At 35.0% G+C, this 20,939-nt stretch overlaps 1 protein-coding gene across 1 annotated transcript in view; it reads right to left on the bottom strand.

Annotated features, from left to right (window-relative positions):
• The window catches only part of CWF19L2 (CWF19 like cell cycle control factor 2), a 106,117-nt gene that overhangs the window by 23,940 nt on the left and 61,238 nt on the right, over positions 1–20,939 (bottom strand). The window contains exons 11-13 of the mRNA XM_081061758.1: positions 20,147–20,263; positions 18,356–18,493; positions 500–712 (exon numbers count right to left, since the gene is read on the bottom strand). Coding sequence (XP_080917884.1) covers positions 500–712; positions 18,356–18,493; positions 20,147–20,263 — 468 coding nt within the window. The remainder of the gene's footprint in view (positions 1–499; positions 713–18,355; positions 18,494–20,146; positions 20,264–20,939) is intronic.

The raw sequence follows: 20,939 nt of genomic DNA on the forward strand, positions 1-20,939 counted from the left end.
GGGAAGAGACCCAATAAACAAGTAAAACAAAATATAGTAAACCTCTTCAAATTATGAGCTATACTACGAAGAAATAAATAGGTACTTTGAGAAAGTAAGAGAAGGAGCAAAAACTACTTTAGACTGAGTATCTTTGAAGTGATTTTAATACTGAGACTGAGTGCCAATCATAAAAATAAGGTTGCACAGCTGATAAATGGCAGAGCCAGAATCCGAATTCAGGTAGCCTGGCTCCAAAGCCCGGGGCCTTAACCACTACTCAATGCTTTCTCTCTAAAGAGCAGAATCATGCAAAATGTGAGCTCCAAGTCATTTTAATATTTATGCTCGCTCTAGAGGAGACTCTAAGAATCATGGGAACCTAGAAAAGAAAAATATTTGAAACACAGAATAAGAGAAGAAAGATTCCTCGGGAATCTTGTAAGAGTATGAGGAAAGAGGCAAATCTACATAGACCACTAAATGGTTTCCTTAGGGCAATAAATGCTCTATTTCTTACCTTAACACCTATTGCAACAATAAGGTGCTTGGGAAATTGAGAGCTGTCAAAACAATACAGACATTTGTCCATTTGTGCAGCAAGCCTCCGATGTTCAGCAATAGCTTTTTTCCTCTGGTTCTCTTCCTCTTCACCAAAACGTTCTCTCTCAGCTGCTCTGGAAACAAACATGTCATCCAGAGTGTAATAGTCTCCATCTGTTTTTCCCATAAACTGAAAAATCAAAATAACAGTAGTGGGAAGAAGATAGTAGTTAAGATTGAATTGTACTAGCACACTGAAATCATATCCCAGAGTTCTATGATAAAACTCTTACATTAAAAAAAGAAGAAGAAAAAGAAAACATGATTAAAATTTAAGCTTGACCTTCAAGGGTCAATCAATCATCATCATTGTCATCATCATCATCATCACAGCTAAAACTTACTGAGCAATTACTATGTGCAATTCTATGCAATTTGATTGTTTTATATTCCTATGAAGAGAGGACTGTTCTCATTTCCATTTAATAGATGAGGAAACTGAACAACACTAAGTAAGAACTACTATTACTTTAAAATTAGCATACACTCTATACAGAACATAAAACATTTTTCAACTGTATCTCCAGGTGCCTTCTCCACACCTCCAATATAAACTGTAGCCAGGGTGTTGCTTTTATAACACAAAACACAAATTTTATTTATGTTCCTGATTAAAATCCTCCAAGACTTCTACACTGTGAACAGGGTCAAGTGCAAGCTCTGGTTTGGCCTACTAAATCAAAGACACAGAAAGGTATGACGGTTCAAAGCTTACACTCTGTAGTTAGAACGACCGTGGTAAGCTCTATCGCCTGTCTGTATAACCTTGGGCAAGTTATTTAATCTGTCTCTGTTCTCTCTACACCTCATTTCTTCATTTTACAATGGTTATAACAATATTACCTATAACAAGGTTACTCACTTAATCCTCACAACACATGCATGGCATATAGTAAGGACTCATAACTGTGAGCCACCATTATTACACATCTCTTCATGATGTGACCTCTCCAGTCACATTCGATCACATTCTTATGCAAACTGTATATTCCAGTCATCTTATTTTCAGTCCCCAAAAGTACTGTTCTCTTCAGAACAGTATTGCACATATTACTCTCTGAACAATTCTGCCCTCAATTTTGCCATTCTACTCCTACTCATATTTCAGTCTGAGGCTTAGATTTAGTTGTCTCAATGAAAGAACTGTCGCAGAGCTTCCAAGCTCCTCTGGTGCTACATTCCCAACAGTATTGTGATAACCACGCTGTATCATAATTGCTCATTAACTTGTGTTTTCCTTCCATTCGACTAAGTTCTACTTGGCCTACTAAGTACCAAAAAGAGAACTACCTTTTATCATTAAATAAAAAGCAATAGAAAGATGCTTGAATCTTAGCAGATATTTCAAAAGAGTTTAAGGAAGATGGAATGGCTATATTTGTGTCAGAAAAAGTAGATTTCAAAGCAAAAAGTATTGTGAAGGATAAAGAAGGTTATTTCATAATGATTAAAGAGTCATACCATCAAGAGGACACAACAATTCTAAAGTTTATGTACCTAATAACAGAGTTTCAAAATATATGAAGCAAAATTTAAGAGAATTGCTGGAGAAACAGACAAATCCACAATCATAATCAGAAATTTAAACAACACACTGTCAAAAACTGATAGAACAAGTATAAAATCAATAGGCATATAGAAAACTTGAACAAATTATCAACCAACTTGACCTGACATTGATAGAAATTCTCTCCAACATCAGCAGAATACACATTCTGCTCAAGCACACAGAGAACATTTACCAAGATAGATGATATTCTTGGTCATAGAACAAGTCTCAATAAATTTAAAAGGATTCAAGTAACATAAGATATGTGCCCTGAACACAACAGAATTAAATTAGAAATCATAACAGAAAGATATCTGGAAAATTGCCAATTACTTGGAAACTAGCACACTTTCAAATAACCCATGCATCAACAAAAAATAAAAACTGAATCAGAAAGTATTTTGGACTGCAAAAAAAGAAAAAATACAACATATGAGAATATTGGGATGTTGTTAAGGCAGTACTCACAGGGACAATTAAAGCACTTAACACCGAGCATATTAGGAAACAAAAAAACCCAAATCAATGATGCCAATTTCCACCTTAAAAAGCTAGAAACACAAAAGAGAAAATTAAACAAAATGTAAACAGAAGAAAATTTCTAAAATATCATTATTGAGTCAGATAAAAAGGTTATTATTAGTTAGTTATTTCTCAGACCACATTAGCTTCCTTGCCCATACTTCCTTGCCTTCTTTTTATCCATATTAATTGTGGTATATCTGTCTATTCTCTCAGGTTTGTCTATTTATGTAAATTGTCCTAGCTTACAAATTCTTATTTTAACTTCAGACCTGTATCTCAACCATAATATATTATATTTTGAAAAATATCAGAACTGGTCACTAATCTTTTTCATAATAGTGACCAACTATGTGCTAGGTTAAGTAATCTCTTATCCAAATATCCCTGCAACATTAGGAATCGTCATTCTCACTTGTACAGATTAAAAGGATGAGGCTAAGAGAGATTGAATGACAATCAAAATCACATAGCTATTAAGAGACAGAATGAGGAATCAAACACAGGTTGACCTAAGTATAAAATTGAAGGCTATATGGTATATAGTAAGCCTCTCTCACTTAAGAAACCCACTTTTAAAATACAGAAAGGGTATACTTTGAAGCAAAATAGAGAATTTGCAGAAATCTTAAATTTCATCTAGAACATACCCAACTGGGTTAAGTACTTATCCAAGAAAACATAGGTATCTAATAGGTATTTATCTTATCTAAAATATATTAGTAGGAGAAGAATATGCACTTTTATACATAAAACTGTGCCTTCTTATGATATGTTGTTACAAAAACATTGTTATTAAAAATCAATTCATAATTGATCAGGAAATGTATTCAATTCAAATCAATCTTCTGTACATGGAACATAGCATTTCTGTTCTTTATATCTATGTTCATAGATGTTGCCAAACTTCTCTGCTTTATTCATAGTGTTTGAATTAAATAGGGTACAGTCGTACTAATTAAGTCTGAATGATTCTTCAACACAATTGAAAGAAAATATGATCCAAGAACAATAATTATAACTCCCTGATCCTACACCTTCTACTTATTTGCATTTTTCCCATTATCTTTTCTTTGGGGGTACATCCAAAATGTTTCAAATTTATCAGTCATGTACACATCTTCTATGACCTTTAACCTACCATCTTCCTATATTTGGCAAAAATAATCAACATTGTATAACAGAAAGAATATTTTTTAATTTACAGACTGTTAACAGACAGTGGAGACTATATTAAGTCTAATGGGTGGCAAAGTAAAAAAAAAAAAATTGCTGGAGGAAAGGAGGTGAAGATGACCACCAGACAATGGTCCATCCCCATTTAATTCACCATGTTCTCCATCATTCTGAAGTAGCTGGCAGGATAGAATAGTGAACTGGCCTTTTCCAGATTTAATTACAAGTGCTGGCTAGGTGACATCTTGTGGGGCTAGGTGACATCTTGTGGAGCTAGGGCAATGTTTTCCAGGATGAAGTATATACATTCCAAATCAGTATCCAAACTATGATGTTGTCTCTCCCACAGCCAGGATTCACAGGTCTGGGAACCTAGGGGTAAAAATCGGAGTGACCCATCTCATTATTGTCCCTTTTGACATACTAGCAAATTTTTGCCTCCCATCTGAGATTTCAGGCCCTACTGGTCTAAAGGTTTTAGTTCCAAAGGGAGGAATACTTCTACCAAGGGACACAACAATGACTCATTGAACTTGATGTTGAGAGTGCTACCTGGCCACTCTGGCTCTTCATTCCACTGAATCAAAAGGCAAAGAAGGGAGTTACTGTACTGGCTGGAGTAACTGATTCTGACAGTCAAGGACAAATTGGGTTGCTATTACACAATGGAGATAAGGGGAAATATATCTTGAATGTAGGAGATCTTTTAGGGCACCTCTTAATATTCCCATGGCCTATGATTAAAGTCAATGATAAACTACAACAACTCAATTAAGGCAGGACTGCTAATAAACGGTCCAGACTTTTAGCAGCTTAGGGGCTGCTGAGAGCAAAAGGAATATGGACTGGGTAATAGAAAAAAGCAGTTGTAAATACTAGCTAAAACCATGTAACAAGTTTCAGAAATTAATATTGTAATAGTTATAATATCCCTTCAACATTTTTACATGAACATATATATGCAAATACATATTTAAATATTAAAGAATTTTTTTTCTTCTCTTTCCCTCTCTCATCCCCTTACCATCTAACACAAGATGTATTATTAATAATAGTAGCTTTATTTTCTAGTCTGGGGAAAGGGTTAGCCTGCTTTTGGTTTTATGTGGGATAGCTATATCATGTTAGACAGAAGCATGGCTTTGTTCTTTTCTTTATTTGGAGATTAAATATAGTTTAAAGAGATGTGCCAAGGTAACAAGGCATGGGTTGTGGTCACTTTGTCAACTTGACTAGTCTGACATACATTTATCAGAACTCCGTTCTCTGTGTGTTATGGTCAGGGTGGACAACAAAAGAGATTCTTACAGAAGGCTTGGAGACTAGAAATGGAGCAGCAGCAATTTTATAGCTTGCATACATTGTCATTTATCTGCTGGTTTACGTCCTGACAGAAGGCAGCAGCTGAGTCTGTAACTGCTCTACCTTTCCCTCTATCCTCCTTCAGCTTCACCACCATCCAGGCCAGATGTGTGCACTAAGCTCTTGGCCTAGTCTATAGGATATACATACCACCAAGGTCAGAGGTAACAAGCACGGATGTGTGTTTCTGTCCATCCTTGACAGCTCCAGCTCATGGCTGGATTCCAGCTTGTTCTTGTTCTCCTCCTCTTCACATTCATTGTTCCCTCCCAACTGCCTGCCCTTTAGACTTCAAGCTCCAACATCAGATGCAAACACAAAAGCCTTCAAATGACTGCTTAACAAGCTCCCACAATTTCATAAGGTCAAACCTCTGTAAGAGACCTGCATCTGTGTATCTCTTAGTAGTTCTGGTTCTCTGATTGAAAGGTGACTGATACAGATTTAACCTTCTAAAAACAGCAATAACAAGCTGTTCGGGGGCTCTGCTTGTACAACATTTTTTTCAAGAATGTTCCTGGAATAATATTATTTTTAATATCATTAACCACTGTTCAAAAATAGCATATAACAGTACTGAAATTCAGAGATTTCAAATGTCAATTATATAATATGATGGTTGAAAATTAATGTAATAATGAAGTAAAACCATTCCTTTTCTGCTTCGGTCCACTATCTCTAATGACCAAATCCAATAATACTATTTTAGTACACTCTAATCTGAATGGAGTCAATCATCTCCCTTCTCTGGTCCTATGCCCTGGTTGCCATGTTATTATAGAAAAGTCACTCATTTCTGCAAATGGTTCCACTATAAACTCATAAGCTGAACCGCCTCTTCCATACAATTAGAAAAAAAACCCATTTTCCACAGTGGCTATTTCAGAAGATCACCACTGAACTTTGACACTCCATCAGCTCCCCTCTCACTCTCAGGAGATGGCCTCAAAGAGAAAATTCAAATCAGACAAAAATTTCCTCATCTTCCTACCACCAAATCTCCAAACCACTCGGCAAATATAGGACTTGTAATTTTTCCCTCCTACTAAATAGAAGGGCACATGTACTCCTGTTTAAACTAAGCCTATCATCCATGCACTGAACTCTAATCCCTCTCTATACACTCTGGATACTCTGCTCAGATATGCCACTCATAACTTCTCCTTTTTATCTTTTATTATTGGCCTTTGTTTCCCTTTCCAACAACTCTTCCAAATCAGAATTTAAGTATTCAAGCACACTAAAGATTCTTGTTTTAAACATTCCTTTGGAACACATATCACAGTCAAAAGCTAAACCTCTTAAATATATTGTCAAGAGAAGAAAAAGTCTGGATTTTATTAAATAGTGATTGATAATTGATAATAATATGGGAGATATCAAATTATGACTGATATTTAGAATACAACTATTATTGTAAACTGATAGGATAAGTCTTTCTGAACAGCCAAATTTCCAAGTAGTTAAGGGTTTACCACTTAAGTATAAAAGCATTTCTTATTGTAGTCGCTTTGAAAGGAAATGTTTCCAGTGTTATAAACTTTCCTGCCTTTTAAAACATAACATATGAAACTTAATCTTTCTCTGATAATACAGGATAATTATTGGGACTATTACTATAATGTGTCATAATTCCTGAATGGCCCCTCTGGAGGGCTGGTTGCTTCTGTGAAAGCTATATCAACCAAGATGACAATGATTTTTTTTAGTTATTTCTCTCCATTTTCCCATCTCATTCTTTGCTCTCTATGTTCTTTGCCTTCTTTGCACTGATAAAAGTGAACTGACATCTTGGGATGCTTAACCATGGAGCTGGGAGGACTGTGGGGGGAGCTGCCCCCCCCCCCGTTGACTCTCTAGCTCTGACTTCCTGTTGAACTTTGTGGTAACTTCAGGGGGCGGGATGCTAATAAATAGAATAGCCATCTTAGAACCAGGCCATTATTTTCCTTCTTCATGTGGGAGACTATTGGACCTCCGAGTTGGGGGTGTGCGTTCCTGCACTGCTTTGGTGGTATTTTGTTTCTTTTTCCTTTTGTCACGAGGGGCGGCCTGCGGGGCCTCTGGTCCCGCTCCCCACATAACAACACAGGACATGGTGAGGCCAAAAAGGAACACCCAGGGAGCCATAGATGGGGGAGTCATACCACTACATTCTCTCTGGCGGCCAGGCGAGACACACACAGTAGTAGCCACATGATAGGGAGTCAGCCATTCACTTCTCTGCCTGCCAACCAACCAACCAATCAACGCAGCCCTGCAGTTACATCAGTAGCCAATTGGCTAACTGGTTACAGCTGATGGCCAATCAATCACAGTTGATGGTCATTCACTCCCCGAGCCAGCACATCCCCACGCGAGGCCCAGAGCCTGGAAACTGCTCTCTGGGGCTCCGTCCCCACAGCTTTTTTCCGCGAATAAACCGTTTTTCTTGTGGATTTATCTGGAGAGTTATTTTTGCCAGTCAACACACTAAGTCACCTGTCAGTTCTCACCGCTGTCAGCAGTTTTCCTTGCGGTAGTCTGTTTCCCCACTTCTAATTTTCAGCTTTTCTTATACTTCTGGTCTAAAACTGGACAATCAAGTATATTAGAATTACATATAATAAAAAAGTAAGGCCCCTAAGGCCCTCTCCAGGTAATCAATAAATAGTTGTTATATTTAGAGTAAAACTAGAAAAGTTAGCCTACAGTTTATAAACATTTGATTAGCATCAAGAGAAGAGACAAAGAATGCTGTATTTTAAAACCATGACAAATCATGGGGAAAAAAAGGATTCATATGCTTGTCTTTTTCTGGTCTACAATGACATCCTAGCTAGAAGCAACTTTTTGAATGCTGTTTCTTCTACTACTAATTATCATTTGTATATTGCATTATTGTACTAAAATATTCACTATAATTTGTTAGAGGAATAAAATAAGGAAACTAATGCTATACATTTTCAAAATGACTTAAGATTGTTTAAAACCCAAAGACTCACACGGAATTATTTTTCAAAGTAGAACTAAAGCCACTGGCAAAGACCAAGAACAAATGATGTATTAAGACAATATATCTAAACTGTGGTTTTGGCTTCACCTTAGACATTCACACTATGGGAAGTACCATACTACCTAACTCTTTTACAGATAATTAAAACCCTCATAGTTCATAAAGAACTAGCATCAATATTACCTAGTTTTTAAGTATCAGCTTTATGAAATGACTAAAAATATACCCATGATTCAGTTATTCGTATAATTACCAGATAAGCATACAACAAAGTCAGTCTTTTGATGCACGGCCTACTGATGATTAAATTTAGTTGAGAGAAAAATCTCAAATGAAATACATCTTACTACAGCAACTCTCAGCTGAAAAACTATTTCTAAAAATTACTCTCCTGTTAAATCATGTACCACTGCAACGCCAGAAAGTCAGCAGCTAAACAGATATGCCAAATAGATCATAATTTTAGCTACTAACAAAGTCTGTTTAAAAACAAAAAGAGCAAGACAATAAAAACCAATGGATTTCCATCAAAGCATATTAAAATATTATGAGATAACATAACAAATCATTCACTTCCAGGTGGTTTAAGTCCCAAAGTTAATTTCTTACTTGTTATCTTTGTTCTTCACAAAACACCTGGGAATTAAAACGAACTTATTAGAAATATAAGTTTTATGGCACAAGAATGAGTCACTCTTTCTCATAAATGATTGTTTTCTTCACAGAAGAAAAACAACACATACACAAATTATTATGCCCTATGAAAAATCACTGATGTGATGAGGTTTTTAAGAAAACCTCATCTTAAACACTGAAAATGAAAGTAGGTGTTTCTGATGCCATTAAAAGCATAAGAGATTTGACGTATCAATAAGCAAAACTCCAGGGCCATTTTTAATTCCACATTCTCTTACTATCTACGTAAATAAAAATAAACTTTAATGATAGCTTTTACAAACAACTCGCATAGTTTTTCATTAGAGTATTTCCATGTATAAAAGACCTGGGAACATTATAAGTATCTCTGTCATGCTTGTTTTGCTGTACAGATAATTTAACATTCCTGTATACTACCTTTAAGAAGACAATTCAACAAGGTTTATTCACTTTTTAAAAAAATCACTAAGTTTACTTTTCCAGTGTTTCCATCTATAGCTTTATTGGTTCATACATATTACATTAAGGTGTAAATAACTTGATCCCTCTCTAATGGGTTAGTTGGAAGAGGAACAATAATAGGAATTACGGAAAGAACTGAAGAATATTCTCCAATATGGTACCGGCTTATGTTTAATTCTATATATTTGATATTCAAATTAAGGCATGGATTACCGACAAATGTTTATTTTTTTAAAAAGGTGCTATTAAAACTTTGTTAATTTTATTCGGGCAACTTAATAGTTAACACAGAGGGTGCCAAAAAATGTATACATATTTTAAGAAAGGAAAAACTGTATTAAAATTGTAATAGTCAATATATACCAATAACAAAAGATGAATACAAGTCATGTGTATACATTTTTTAGCACCCCCCCCCCCGGTATATATTCATCAGGTTATTTGTTAAGCATTTGAGCTTCCCAAAATAACATTTTTGGAATTTAAAACAATATATATTTAATTCTTGATTCTGTGTACTTCCACATATTCCACAATCAACGACATATTCCAGGAAACTCATCCTATCATCTGACTATCCCTCTCACCACACCATCATGAAAGTACTTCACACGTCACTCAATTGCAGTTAAAAATGGTTACAATGTTAAATTTTATGTTATGTATATTTTACCATAAAAAAAGTAAATGAGACCTGAACTAAAATATATTAAATAAATTACTTTCTGGTGTTCCCACCCCTAAGTGATGTTCAGAGAAACAAAAAATAGTTCATTACACAGTTTAGACTGGATTTAAATCTATCTTTTAGAGAATGAACAAACTAAATCAAAATTTATTTTATTCAGTTCCACGTAAAAGCGAAATATCACTTCTATCATTTTATGAAACTAAATTTCAAATTTTTTTTAAAGACTGTCACAGGAAAATATACATAATTTCACACTCTTGGATTAGCCTTTTCCAACGCTAATTTCAACCCATATCAAATGAAAGCCTATGAAAATGGAAAAGGCTAACACGGGAACTGAAACAACTGAAAGGGTGTTGCAATGTGTTAGCAATTTTGACATTCCTTACTTCCTTCTAATCATGCCTTTAAGAAAGGTATGTTGCTTAATCTCTTAACATTTGTTATTAATATTAGTTTACTGAAAATAAAAAATAAAGGACTTTAGGTTCTAGTACACATTATGGAAATATGTACTTTGTATTTTAAAGACTTGAATCAGAAAATATATCAAGGCTTGAGTGTCACAAAATCAGAAAAAATGAAACTATCAGTAGAAACACAAGCATCTTTTACTAGAAAAGGAAATCATCTTGTTTTCTTAACAATTTAAGGTAAAACCCTAATTACTTTGATTCTTTTTCTTCCTATTCTTCTCTCGTACCTTCCATTTTTCTTCCTCTCCAGTCCATTTTTAACACACTATCAGTACAAAAAGTATAAAATTACTGCCCACCAGTGCTAACAAAATTAATGAGGAAAGATGTATATAGCTCTCCTGAAGATGTGCCTAAGTCTACGTTGCCAAGGAAACACTGACGTCTTAGATTTTAAACGGGGGAGTTTATATTTAAAGAATGTTGGAGTCAATAGAATGTATTTTAAGAAAGAGCAAAGCACACGCCACTTATTTCCAAATACCAACAAATGACACATGGAAATTGTACAAAGACAATTAAATTTAGGCAACAATCAATAACTATCCCATTAACCTGAGTCATTTGAAAAGTAGTTTTGTTTAATGAAAAATGCTGGACTGGCAGTTAAAAGTTGAGGTTTCTGGTACTGGCTTTTGCAACTCTTTAGCTATGGGAACTTGGGAAAGTTACTTAGCCTTTCATAAGCCATTTAATTCTCTTAGAGTCTTAGTTTCATCGTTAGTAAAATGTTAAAGGTTAAGCGAGACTAGTAAAGTCCTTTCCTAGATCTGAATATTCTTTAGTTCTATGATTTTGAAGGAAGAAACTTCCAAAAACCATGTACCTATTTTCTTCTAAGAAATCATAATAAATACACTCATCCATACTCTAAAATACATACAGTCTGATGGTAGATGCACATACTCTTCTTTGTAAGGATATTTTTAATTTTTCCCCTTTTCCTTTAATTATGTAGTAAATACTCAGAAAAATAATGAAAAATACAGAAAGAATGAAAAAACCAACAACCATATTTTTCCTATCCAATCATAACAACAAAATCAAGTTTATACTTGGCATGAGATACCTTTCTTAACCTGGTTATAAGAAAGAAATGGTATTAAGATTTAATGGTAAATACAACTGGAAAGAAAGTGAACATAATCTGAATTTCAGAACTACAAAAAAAGGACAGTCAGTAAAAATGAAATAAATAAACAAATAAATATAACACAAAGGGTAGAATTGAATATGGACTGGAAGTTGTATAAAATTTGCTGTCCAACCTGAAATATTTCCTTCCTCCCATTTTAGATTAGGACACCCTGGTATTGTTCTCAAAAGACTTTCCACTTGTCTTTCACAGTAATTTGCACATAATTACTGGATTCGTTTCTCATAATTATTTCTTGAATGCTTCTTTTTCCTCACTAGACTACGAGCTTCCTTAAGACAAGGACCATGTCTTCCGAAAGTGCCAGTGTGTATCCCCCATAGAACACCTCACACACTGAATACAATCAACGAACATTGGCTGATTGAATAAACAAACTGGAACTTGATCTGTATCAAAACTATTCCTGACTGGTTACTACTCCCAAGGCCTTTTAAGACCCATTTTCAGGGCAACTGAAAATGGTAAGGACCCAAATTCAAAGACATTTGCCATAAAAAAAAAAAAAAATAGGATATAATTTAGATATGTCAGACCCAGAATTGACAAAACATGACGCATAGGCCTAATCAGGCCAGCCCCGTTTTCGTAAATAAGGTTTTGTTGGAATACAGGCATACCATTTATTTACAAATCGCCTACAGCTGCTTTTATGCCACAATAGCAGAGCTGGTAGTGGCAACAGAAAGTTGAAAATATTTTCTACCTAGCCCTTTAGAGAAAAGGTTTGCCAACTTCTATCCTAGACTAATAAGGACATTTAACTAACAAAAGAAGAAACATGGGGGCGGCCAGATGGCTCACTTGGTTACAGCACAAGCTCTTCACAACAAGGTTGCCCGGTTCGATTCCCACATGGTCCAGTGAACTGAGCCCTCCACAACTAGATTGAAAACAAAGGCTTGAGCGTGGAGCTGAGCCACCAGTGGGCGGCGGGTTGGTTCAGTTGTTAGAGTGAGGTGTGCTCATAACACCAAGGTCGCCAGATCAAGTCCCACATGGGCCAGTGAGCTGCGCCCTTCACAACTAGATTAAAAACAACGACTTGACATCCTGGAAAAACACACTGCTCCCGAATATCCTCCAATTAAAAAAAAAGATATGATAATGAGCTCTTGTGGTCTCTTCATGAGAATATTTAACATCTAAACTATGTACCATTGATAGTACTATCTCTAAAAATGCAATAACAGCTACATTAGTTCATAAACTTTTAAGAGTGTAGGGATTAAGCACAGGAATGATTAATAGAAATAATTAGTATTCCAAATACTTTAGTTTTTATAAACTTTGAACATTACTTCAAATTTTTAGCAGAGCTGATTTTAGTTATTAAATATACAAAACAAACTGCTACTTTGATTATTACCCATGGTGAACAAAAATCAAAATGCCAAATCAGCATTTCTGTAGTAATCTGTAACTCCATTAGCTCTACCACACACAGGTAGAGACAGGCATTACTTCGTGAATTAAAATTTAAAAAGTGTTTCTGTTTTCTGTAAGAAATTACCTAATATGATTCAAACCAACCAACCCTCTTCCTTCTGCTATCACACACAACTCAATCTTCAGCCAAAAATAAAAGAGAAAAGATAAATCTGACTGCAGGAGGGGAAATGGGATGGCACTTACCACATTGCCTTAGCTGCTACAACCAAATTAACATCTCCATTATATAACACAAAGAAAATTTGCTCAGAATAAAACAACAGCCTTTTGAAAATCTTAATATCACACTATTACAAATTCAACAATGCATAAGTTGCTCAGTCAATGCTTTTTGTAAAATCTGAATTTTATGTCTATCTGAGTTATGTCTAACTTTGCAATTCCAAAGTTTGTCCAATTTGTAGGTTTTCTTATTGCTATGAGTTCTGGCTGATTTCTGCCAAAAATTATTAGGCAGTATCTAAATCATATTAAAAATACTTATGAGTAGTGTAAAAAAATGAATGGAAGATGGGAAAAAAACATTTACTGAGTGCCTACTATCTATCCTAAGAAGTTTTCTTGTAAATCCATTTAATAAGGATGATTTCATGTGACTATTTAATCTAAAATGTGTCATTTTATTAAACTGGAACATTATTTTATAAGTCAAAAATTTCTGTTATAGCTAATATAGACTGGGAATGAAACTTTTAAGGTTCATATACCATAGACACGTTTTTTTCCAGTTTATTGAGATATAATTGATATATATATATATGTTTAAGGTGTACAATGTGATGATTTGATATGTACATACCGCAAAATGTTTACCACAATAAGGTTCCTTAACATATCCTTTACCTTCCATAATTACCATCATGTTACTGTCATTGTTATAGTAGTGCGATCATTAAAGCTCTACCCTCATAGCAACACGCAAGTATACAATACAGTACAGCTAACTATAGTCTCCATGCGGTAGATTAGAAACTTATCATACTATTCATTCAGAAACTTACCAAAACTTATTCATACTATAACTGCAAATTTGTACCTTTGACCAGTATTTCCTTCCCCCACCTCTCACCTCTGGCAACCACCATTCTATTCTCTGTCTATGAGATTAGTGCTTTTAGATTTCATGTACACATGAGATCATACCCTATTTGTATTTCTCTGACTTATTTCACTTATAATGCCTTCAAGGTCAATTGTTGTTGTCACAAATGGCAGGATTTCCTTGTTTTTTTTTTAATGGCTAATATTCATATACATCCCCCCACCACATTTTCTTTATCCATTCATCCACTGATGGACACTTAGGTCATTTCCATGTCTTGGCTATTGTGAATAATGCTGCAATAAATATAGGGTGGAGAAGACTTCGAGATAAGTGTTTTATCTTCTTTGGATATATACCCAGAAGTAGAACTGCTGGATCATATGGTAGTTTTATTTTTAATTTTTTGTGGAAACTCCATACTGTTTTCCTTAGTGGTTGTATCAATTTACATTCACACCAACAGTGCACCAAGGTGCCTTTCTGTACGTATCTTCACCAGCATTTGTGATCTCTTCTCTTTTTGATAACAGACATTCTAATAGGTGTGAAGTGATATCTCACTGTGGTTTTGATTTGTATTTCCCTGATGAATACTGATGTTGAGCATCTTTTCATGTACTTGTTGGACATCTGTATATCATACTTACAAAAATTTGTCTATTCAAGACCTCTGCCAATTTTAAATTGGATTATTTGGGTTTTTGCTATTGAGTTATATGAGTTGTTTATATATAGCTTCCTTATTAGAGAGATGCCTTGCAAATAATTTCTCTCATCCAATAGACTGCCTTTTCATTTTGTTAATTGTTTCTTTTGCTGTGCAGCTTTTTAGTTTGATGTAGTCCCACTTGCTGATTTTTGTTTTTGTTGTCTGTGTCTTTGTGTCATATAGAAAAAAATCATTGCCAAGACCAACATCAAGGAGCTTTTTCCTGTTTTCTTCTAGAAGTCTTACAGTTTCAGGTTTTACATTTAAGTCCTTAATCCATTTCAAGTTAATTTTTGTGGTAAGTATAAGATAGACGTCCAACTTCATTCTTTTGCATGTGAATATCCAGTTTTCTCAACACCAACTATTGAAGAGATTATCCTTTTCCTATTCAGTATTCTTGGCTCCTCTGTAAAATATTAGTTATCCATACATGCATCATATATATTTACATCTAGGCCCCCTATTCAGTTCCATTGGTCTATACATCTGTGTTTATGCCAACACCATACTGTTTTGATTACTAAATCTTTGCAATATAGTTTAAAATCAGAAAGTGTTATACCTCCAGCTTTCTCAAGATTTTTTTGGCTATTTGGGGTCTTTTGTGGTCCCATACAAATTTTAGAATTGTTTTGACTATTTCCGTGAAAAATGCCAATGGAATTTTAATAGTGATTGCACTGAATCTATAGATAGCTTTGGGTAGTATGGAAATTTTATGGACACAGGATTTCTTTCCATTTATTTCTGTCTTAAATTTCTTCCATCAATGTCTCACAATTGTCAGTGTATAAATCTTTCACCTCCTTGGTTAAATGTGTTCCTTCCTAAGTATTTTCTTTTTCTTCATACTATTGTAAGTAGGATTGTTTTATTTCTTTTCTAGATAGTTCACTTAGTGTATACAAATATAACTGACTTTTGTATGTTGATTTCGTATCCTGAAATTTTACTCAATTGTTTATTAGTTCTAACAACTTTTTTGATGGAGTATTTAGGATTTTCTATATACCAATTTATATCATCAGCAGAGAAAATTTTATTTCTTCTTTTCTAATATGGATGCCTTTTACCTCTCAGAAGCAGCTGACACAGTTATTCACAATCTCCTTCCTGTCTTCTCTGATTTCTGAAACACCACACTGTGTTTTCTTTCTACCTCACTGGCTGCACCTTCTCATTCTCATTTGTTAAATCCTTTTTGTCCTCTTCCAGGCAGTGCTCGGTCTTCAGATTTTCCTCATTAATAACTTTTTAAGTCCCATGGTTTTAAATACATTTAAATCTTAACAGCATCCAAATATATAAGGGAGAACCAACATCTACCCAAAACTCCACAAGCAGTCACTCCACACTACAATGTGAATGTCTAACGGGCATTTAATACTTACGTGACCATAACAGTATTCTTGATCTCCTACCTCCTGAAAAATCTGTCCCCTTGCAAAGTTTTTCTATTTAAGTAAATGGCACCAGCATTGCTTCAAATCCTAAAACTTCTTACCAGTTTACCAACCTAATCCAATACTCTGTCTGAATTAATGCAACACCCTCCTGACTGCCTTGCTTCAACTCCTCCCTCTCTATATTACCTTCTCCAGAAACACCTTTTCAAAGCACGAACCAGAGGTTTCCAGTCTGGAGTTTAAGGGGCTGAGCAGTAGCCACTGTCCCAACAACAAGTACAAAGCTGAAAAACGGAAAAATCAACATCTCTTTTTAGATCCATCAGGAAGTGACTACCCCAAAAGTCAGAGAGACAGGAAGATGGGTACAATTTATATGTGCAGAAACCAGGGGTTCTGCTGGGATAGGAAAACATAAATTGTAAGCAACAAACTGCTGGATGCTCAGTGTAAGACAAGTCTGAGAGTTAAAAACTGCCAGGGGGACCCAATCATAGGGGATCCCCTCCCCCATACTTTCGTGAGTTTTACCTCTAGGATCTCTACCAGGTTCTCAGAGTAAAGATCAGAAAAAAATATTCTCCTGCTTCCAGGGGAAAAGGAACCATTTTGAAATACACCAGAGCATTCTGTTCTTAACAAGGCCTGCCTTAGTAGAAACTATTTTACTAGAGCTTAGCCTGCTGGGGTTTTATCAGAGCACAACCTACCTGAAAGAAGGAAAACACCCAACTCCAGGCCCACTTAGCCATCCTATCCCAACTAGCATGGGGAAAACTGAGAAATACCGGTGAAGTTCAATCCAGGGGCACATGCAGAGAGAACACAGACAGCAAAAAAACAAAACGGAATATACAGGAACTGTGGGACAACTACAAAACATAAACCACATCATAACACTGTCCTACTAAAAACCTTCAAATGGCCTCCCATCACCTAAAAAAAAAACACAAAAGTTCTGTTTCCATATCCTAGGAGATTTCTGGTATTTCCCCCAAAATAAAAAGAAGGAAAATGATCCCCATGGACTAAAATTTAAGATCCCATACAATTCTTGGTGATGGGAAGAATTTCTATTTCTATTTCAATCCAAATTTGTTTACCCCCGCAAGATACAGATACACAGATACCTTGGTTACCTTTATTCTAGTTTTCATGAATTTTTTCACCAGGAAATAATTCACATCGTTTTTTTAAAAAGTCTGAAAAGATACAGTAAAAAGCCTCCTTTCTATGCCTCAGATACCCAGTTCCCACTCCTATCATCAAAAAGTAAAGCCAGGAAAGGCAAATGTTTTCTGTAAAGGGACAGATAATAAATATTTCAGCTTTGTGGGCTATTACAGTCTCTGTCACAACTATGCAACCTGGTCATTATAGAGCATAAACAATTTTAGACAATATGTAAACAAATGTGCATTGTTGTGTTCCAATAAAATTTTATTTGAAAATACAAGCAAGTGAGCTGAATTTTTCAGTGCGGTCAAACCCTGTTATAGAGCTAAGTTTACACGTATCTCTTTTATTAAAAAAGTTTCATGGTGGTGTTTGGAAAGGACTGTAATGAAAGAGACTGCAACAAAGAATGCTATTTAAAACAAAAATTCATCCTACTACCAATAATAATGTATTAATATACATTTTCATATAAACATAAAATACAAAATTTTCATATAAATAGACAAGATTATTCCAAGATATCTTCACTATAATCTACAATCTATTACTCCACATATCCCTGTGGCATAATTATGAAGAACTGGAGAAACATTAAAACAAAACAGTCTGATAGATAACTAGCAGCACGTTGTCAACATTAAACTCTGACTCAAAACTTTCCCTTTCATGGTAGATCAAATATATAATTAACTTTTTCACGGAATACATTAAAAAAATAAACCAGAGACCATATTTAAAAACAAACTAAATCTTATATGTATATTTCCCAATCAGTAAACTCCAAAATACATGTTTCTAATATGTCTTACACAGGTTTTAGTAAAATAAATCAAGATTAGAAAGAACCAGCTCTGTCTGAAAAGTAAATCACTGCTACACTGAGTAACCAGCTTCGCAAAATTCAGAGGTATCCTAGGAATGACTATATCTTACCTTAGATGCCATTCTCATAAAAAGTTTGTTTTGATTTTCTGCTGTTCCCATCTTTTCGTTCTTGACTAAATCATTCAGGCTTAGATTATCATCATCATGAAAGTATCGAACCCTTTCTTTTTCCTCATGGGTTGAAGCCTATGACAAAATGAACATTATTAATTTAATAAAATCATGAGTTTCTGAAGTATTTTAATGAATTACCTATAAACCTGATATTAATTGTAAAAATCCCACTCTGTATCACAATCTTTCCTCACAGTTTATTCCTATCCTACCTGCTTCCATGTGGAAGAATTACCAATAGAATAACATGCTCGACTTTTCTGCCCCTTTACTTGCCTCTTCCCCGGGGATAGAGGCATGACATTATCTGATTTCTGACTTTGGGTTAAAAGGCAGAATTGTTTTATCCCCCGCCCCTTTCTCCTCTCTGCTCTTCTCCTGTAGTAAAAATTCCTTACTCCTATGGAAGGAAATCTGTAGCAATCCAGAGATCAAGTAAGCATCCTGAAAGGAGGTGAAGTATTAACAAACCCACTTCAAACAGCTTTGTCAGAAGCAAAGCTGACATTCTGATTCTTATCTAAATCAATCCTGAGTTTTCCCATCAGTTGGTCCCATACCTACATGTGGAAAAGAAAAGTGTTGCTTGTTTACTCCCAAGTCAAATATTCCCAACACTGTTCTCACATTCCCTTGTGCAAATAAAACCTGCTCTTCAACTTCTTTGAGCTCTTTGGAACCATGTTCCCAATACTTTTCCCCAATATTACTATTCCTGCCTTCAACGGCTGAAATTTCATATTCCATGACTTCAATCACTCTTTGGCTCCAGACTCTTAAATTCTGGCCCTCTTAAGCCTTCATTATTCTCGAAAAGCAAACCTCAATCCTCAATGAATGTGTCTACCCTCTTTACTCCTATATGTAGTTTGCTCGGTAGCAGGCAACTCAAGTAGAGTGCCCGACGCCATCTGGCAATGCGTCTATGGATCCCTAGCCAGTTCTGTCACTTCACATAATTGAAACCTTTACTATTTTCCGCCACATTACCCATCCAAACCCCTAATTCCTCCCATTTCATTATAAGAGGTATCTATCCCACCTCTATTTGCTGAATGAGTTAATTACTATCTCTAGCAGCATAGCCACTCAACAGGCAAATAATAAACATTTGACAGAAAAATTCTAAATGAACAAGTCTTTTGTGTACCCAATTAACACTTGTATGATCTTTCGAATTTAAAACAAAAACTTAACTTGGGAAAACTGACTACATTGTTTTTGTCATCTCAAGAGCCTCAAGGTAATGTTAAAAACTAATTGATACAGCTGAAAGATGGAAAAGAAAATTAGGTTTATAAAGGATCACAGCAACTGCGTAATTAAGATATTACTGTATTTGGATACTCCGTCATTACGTCCCAAATTAGCTAACACAGACTACAGGTCTGAGAGACCAAGATTTTCCGTAAAAGCTATGGTGAGTATATAAAAAGAAACTAAAAACAATATCAAAGAAATGTACGCAAAATTAAAATTGCCTTAAACATTCAATGTTCATAGTTATTTGAAAACTGTAGTTGAATTAGATTCCATTTTATAAAAGGCAAAAGGATATAACTAAGAATAAAATGGTAACATATTTTACTACCTTCTAATATTTGTATTATACAAAGGTTCCAGAGAATATTTTGAAATCATCTGATGCAAAGAAAGCCCCATGCGGGGGGGGGCGGGGGGGTCGGGGGGATTCTGAATAAACAAAGACATATGTTATAGACATACCATCTGTCTCTTCCTTCTTCCTCCTTTAGATTCTAGAGGTTTCCCCGGTGTGTTTACGGGCCATACTCTTCCAGACTGATCTGTTCTGACAAGAATCACTTCTTGCTGGTCTTCATTCTATGGGAAGATTTCGAATTTAGAAGTAACTTTTGAAATTATTGTGAATAGTGTTAAATGCTTATATTTACTAACAAGAAAAAAAGTATAAAAATGATTCCAGCTTTCACATAATATTATGGATTGTCTTAAGTCCCCTGGACTTTCATTACCACTATAATGTCAAATGACTTTAATCTTTTCAGGGAAAAGGTGAGGAAAAAGAGCCAGTTTATTTTATTGTTGCTTTTTTCTTAAGCAGTCATAGAAGCAAACTTCAAATAAAGTTGTTTTTTTCATCTAGACAATGTTAAAAGATGACAAAGAACCAATATTCAAACAGACATTGTATGAGAGTGTTCATCACTTACACGTCGATGTCGTGTTTAACCGATGTTTCTTCAAAAAGATCATACTAAAACTTGATTATAAGAAACGAAGTAACCAAATGACAAAACAAACTTGTTAATTTAGCCACTTCACACAACTGTTAAATTAGCTACTCCATACACAATGACACTCCACACAACTTCTGTTTTTTCCATTAACAGTTCTGAAATACTTTTCACTTCTCTGAATCTTCGGAAGAAGTTACATCCCTACTTTCAATCCATAACCTTTTTTTCCTACCGATTTTTAACCAAATATATATATATACACATACACACATACATACATACACCCAGTACAGTGTAAA

This window comes from Rhinolophus hipposideros (genome assembly GCF_964194185.1).
Source record: "Rhinolophus hipposideros genome assembly, chromosome: 10".
In the NCBI taxonomy this organism is placed as follows: domain Eukaryota; kingdom Metazoa; phylum Chordata; class Mammalia; order Chiroptera; family Rhinolophidae; genus Rhinolophus; species Rhinolophus hipposideros.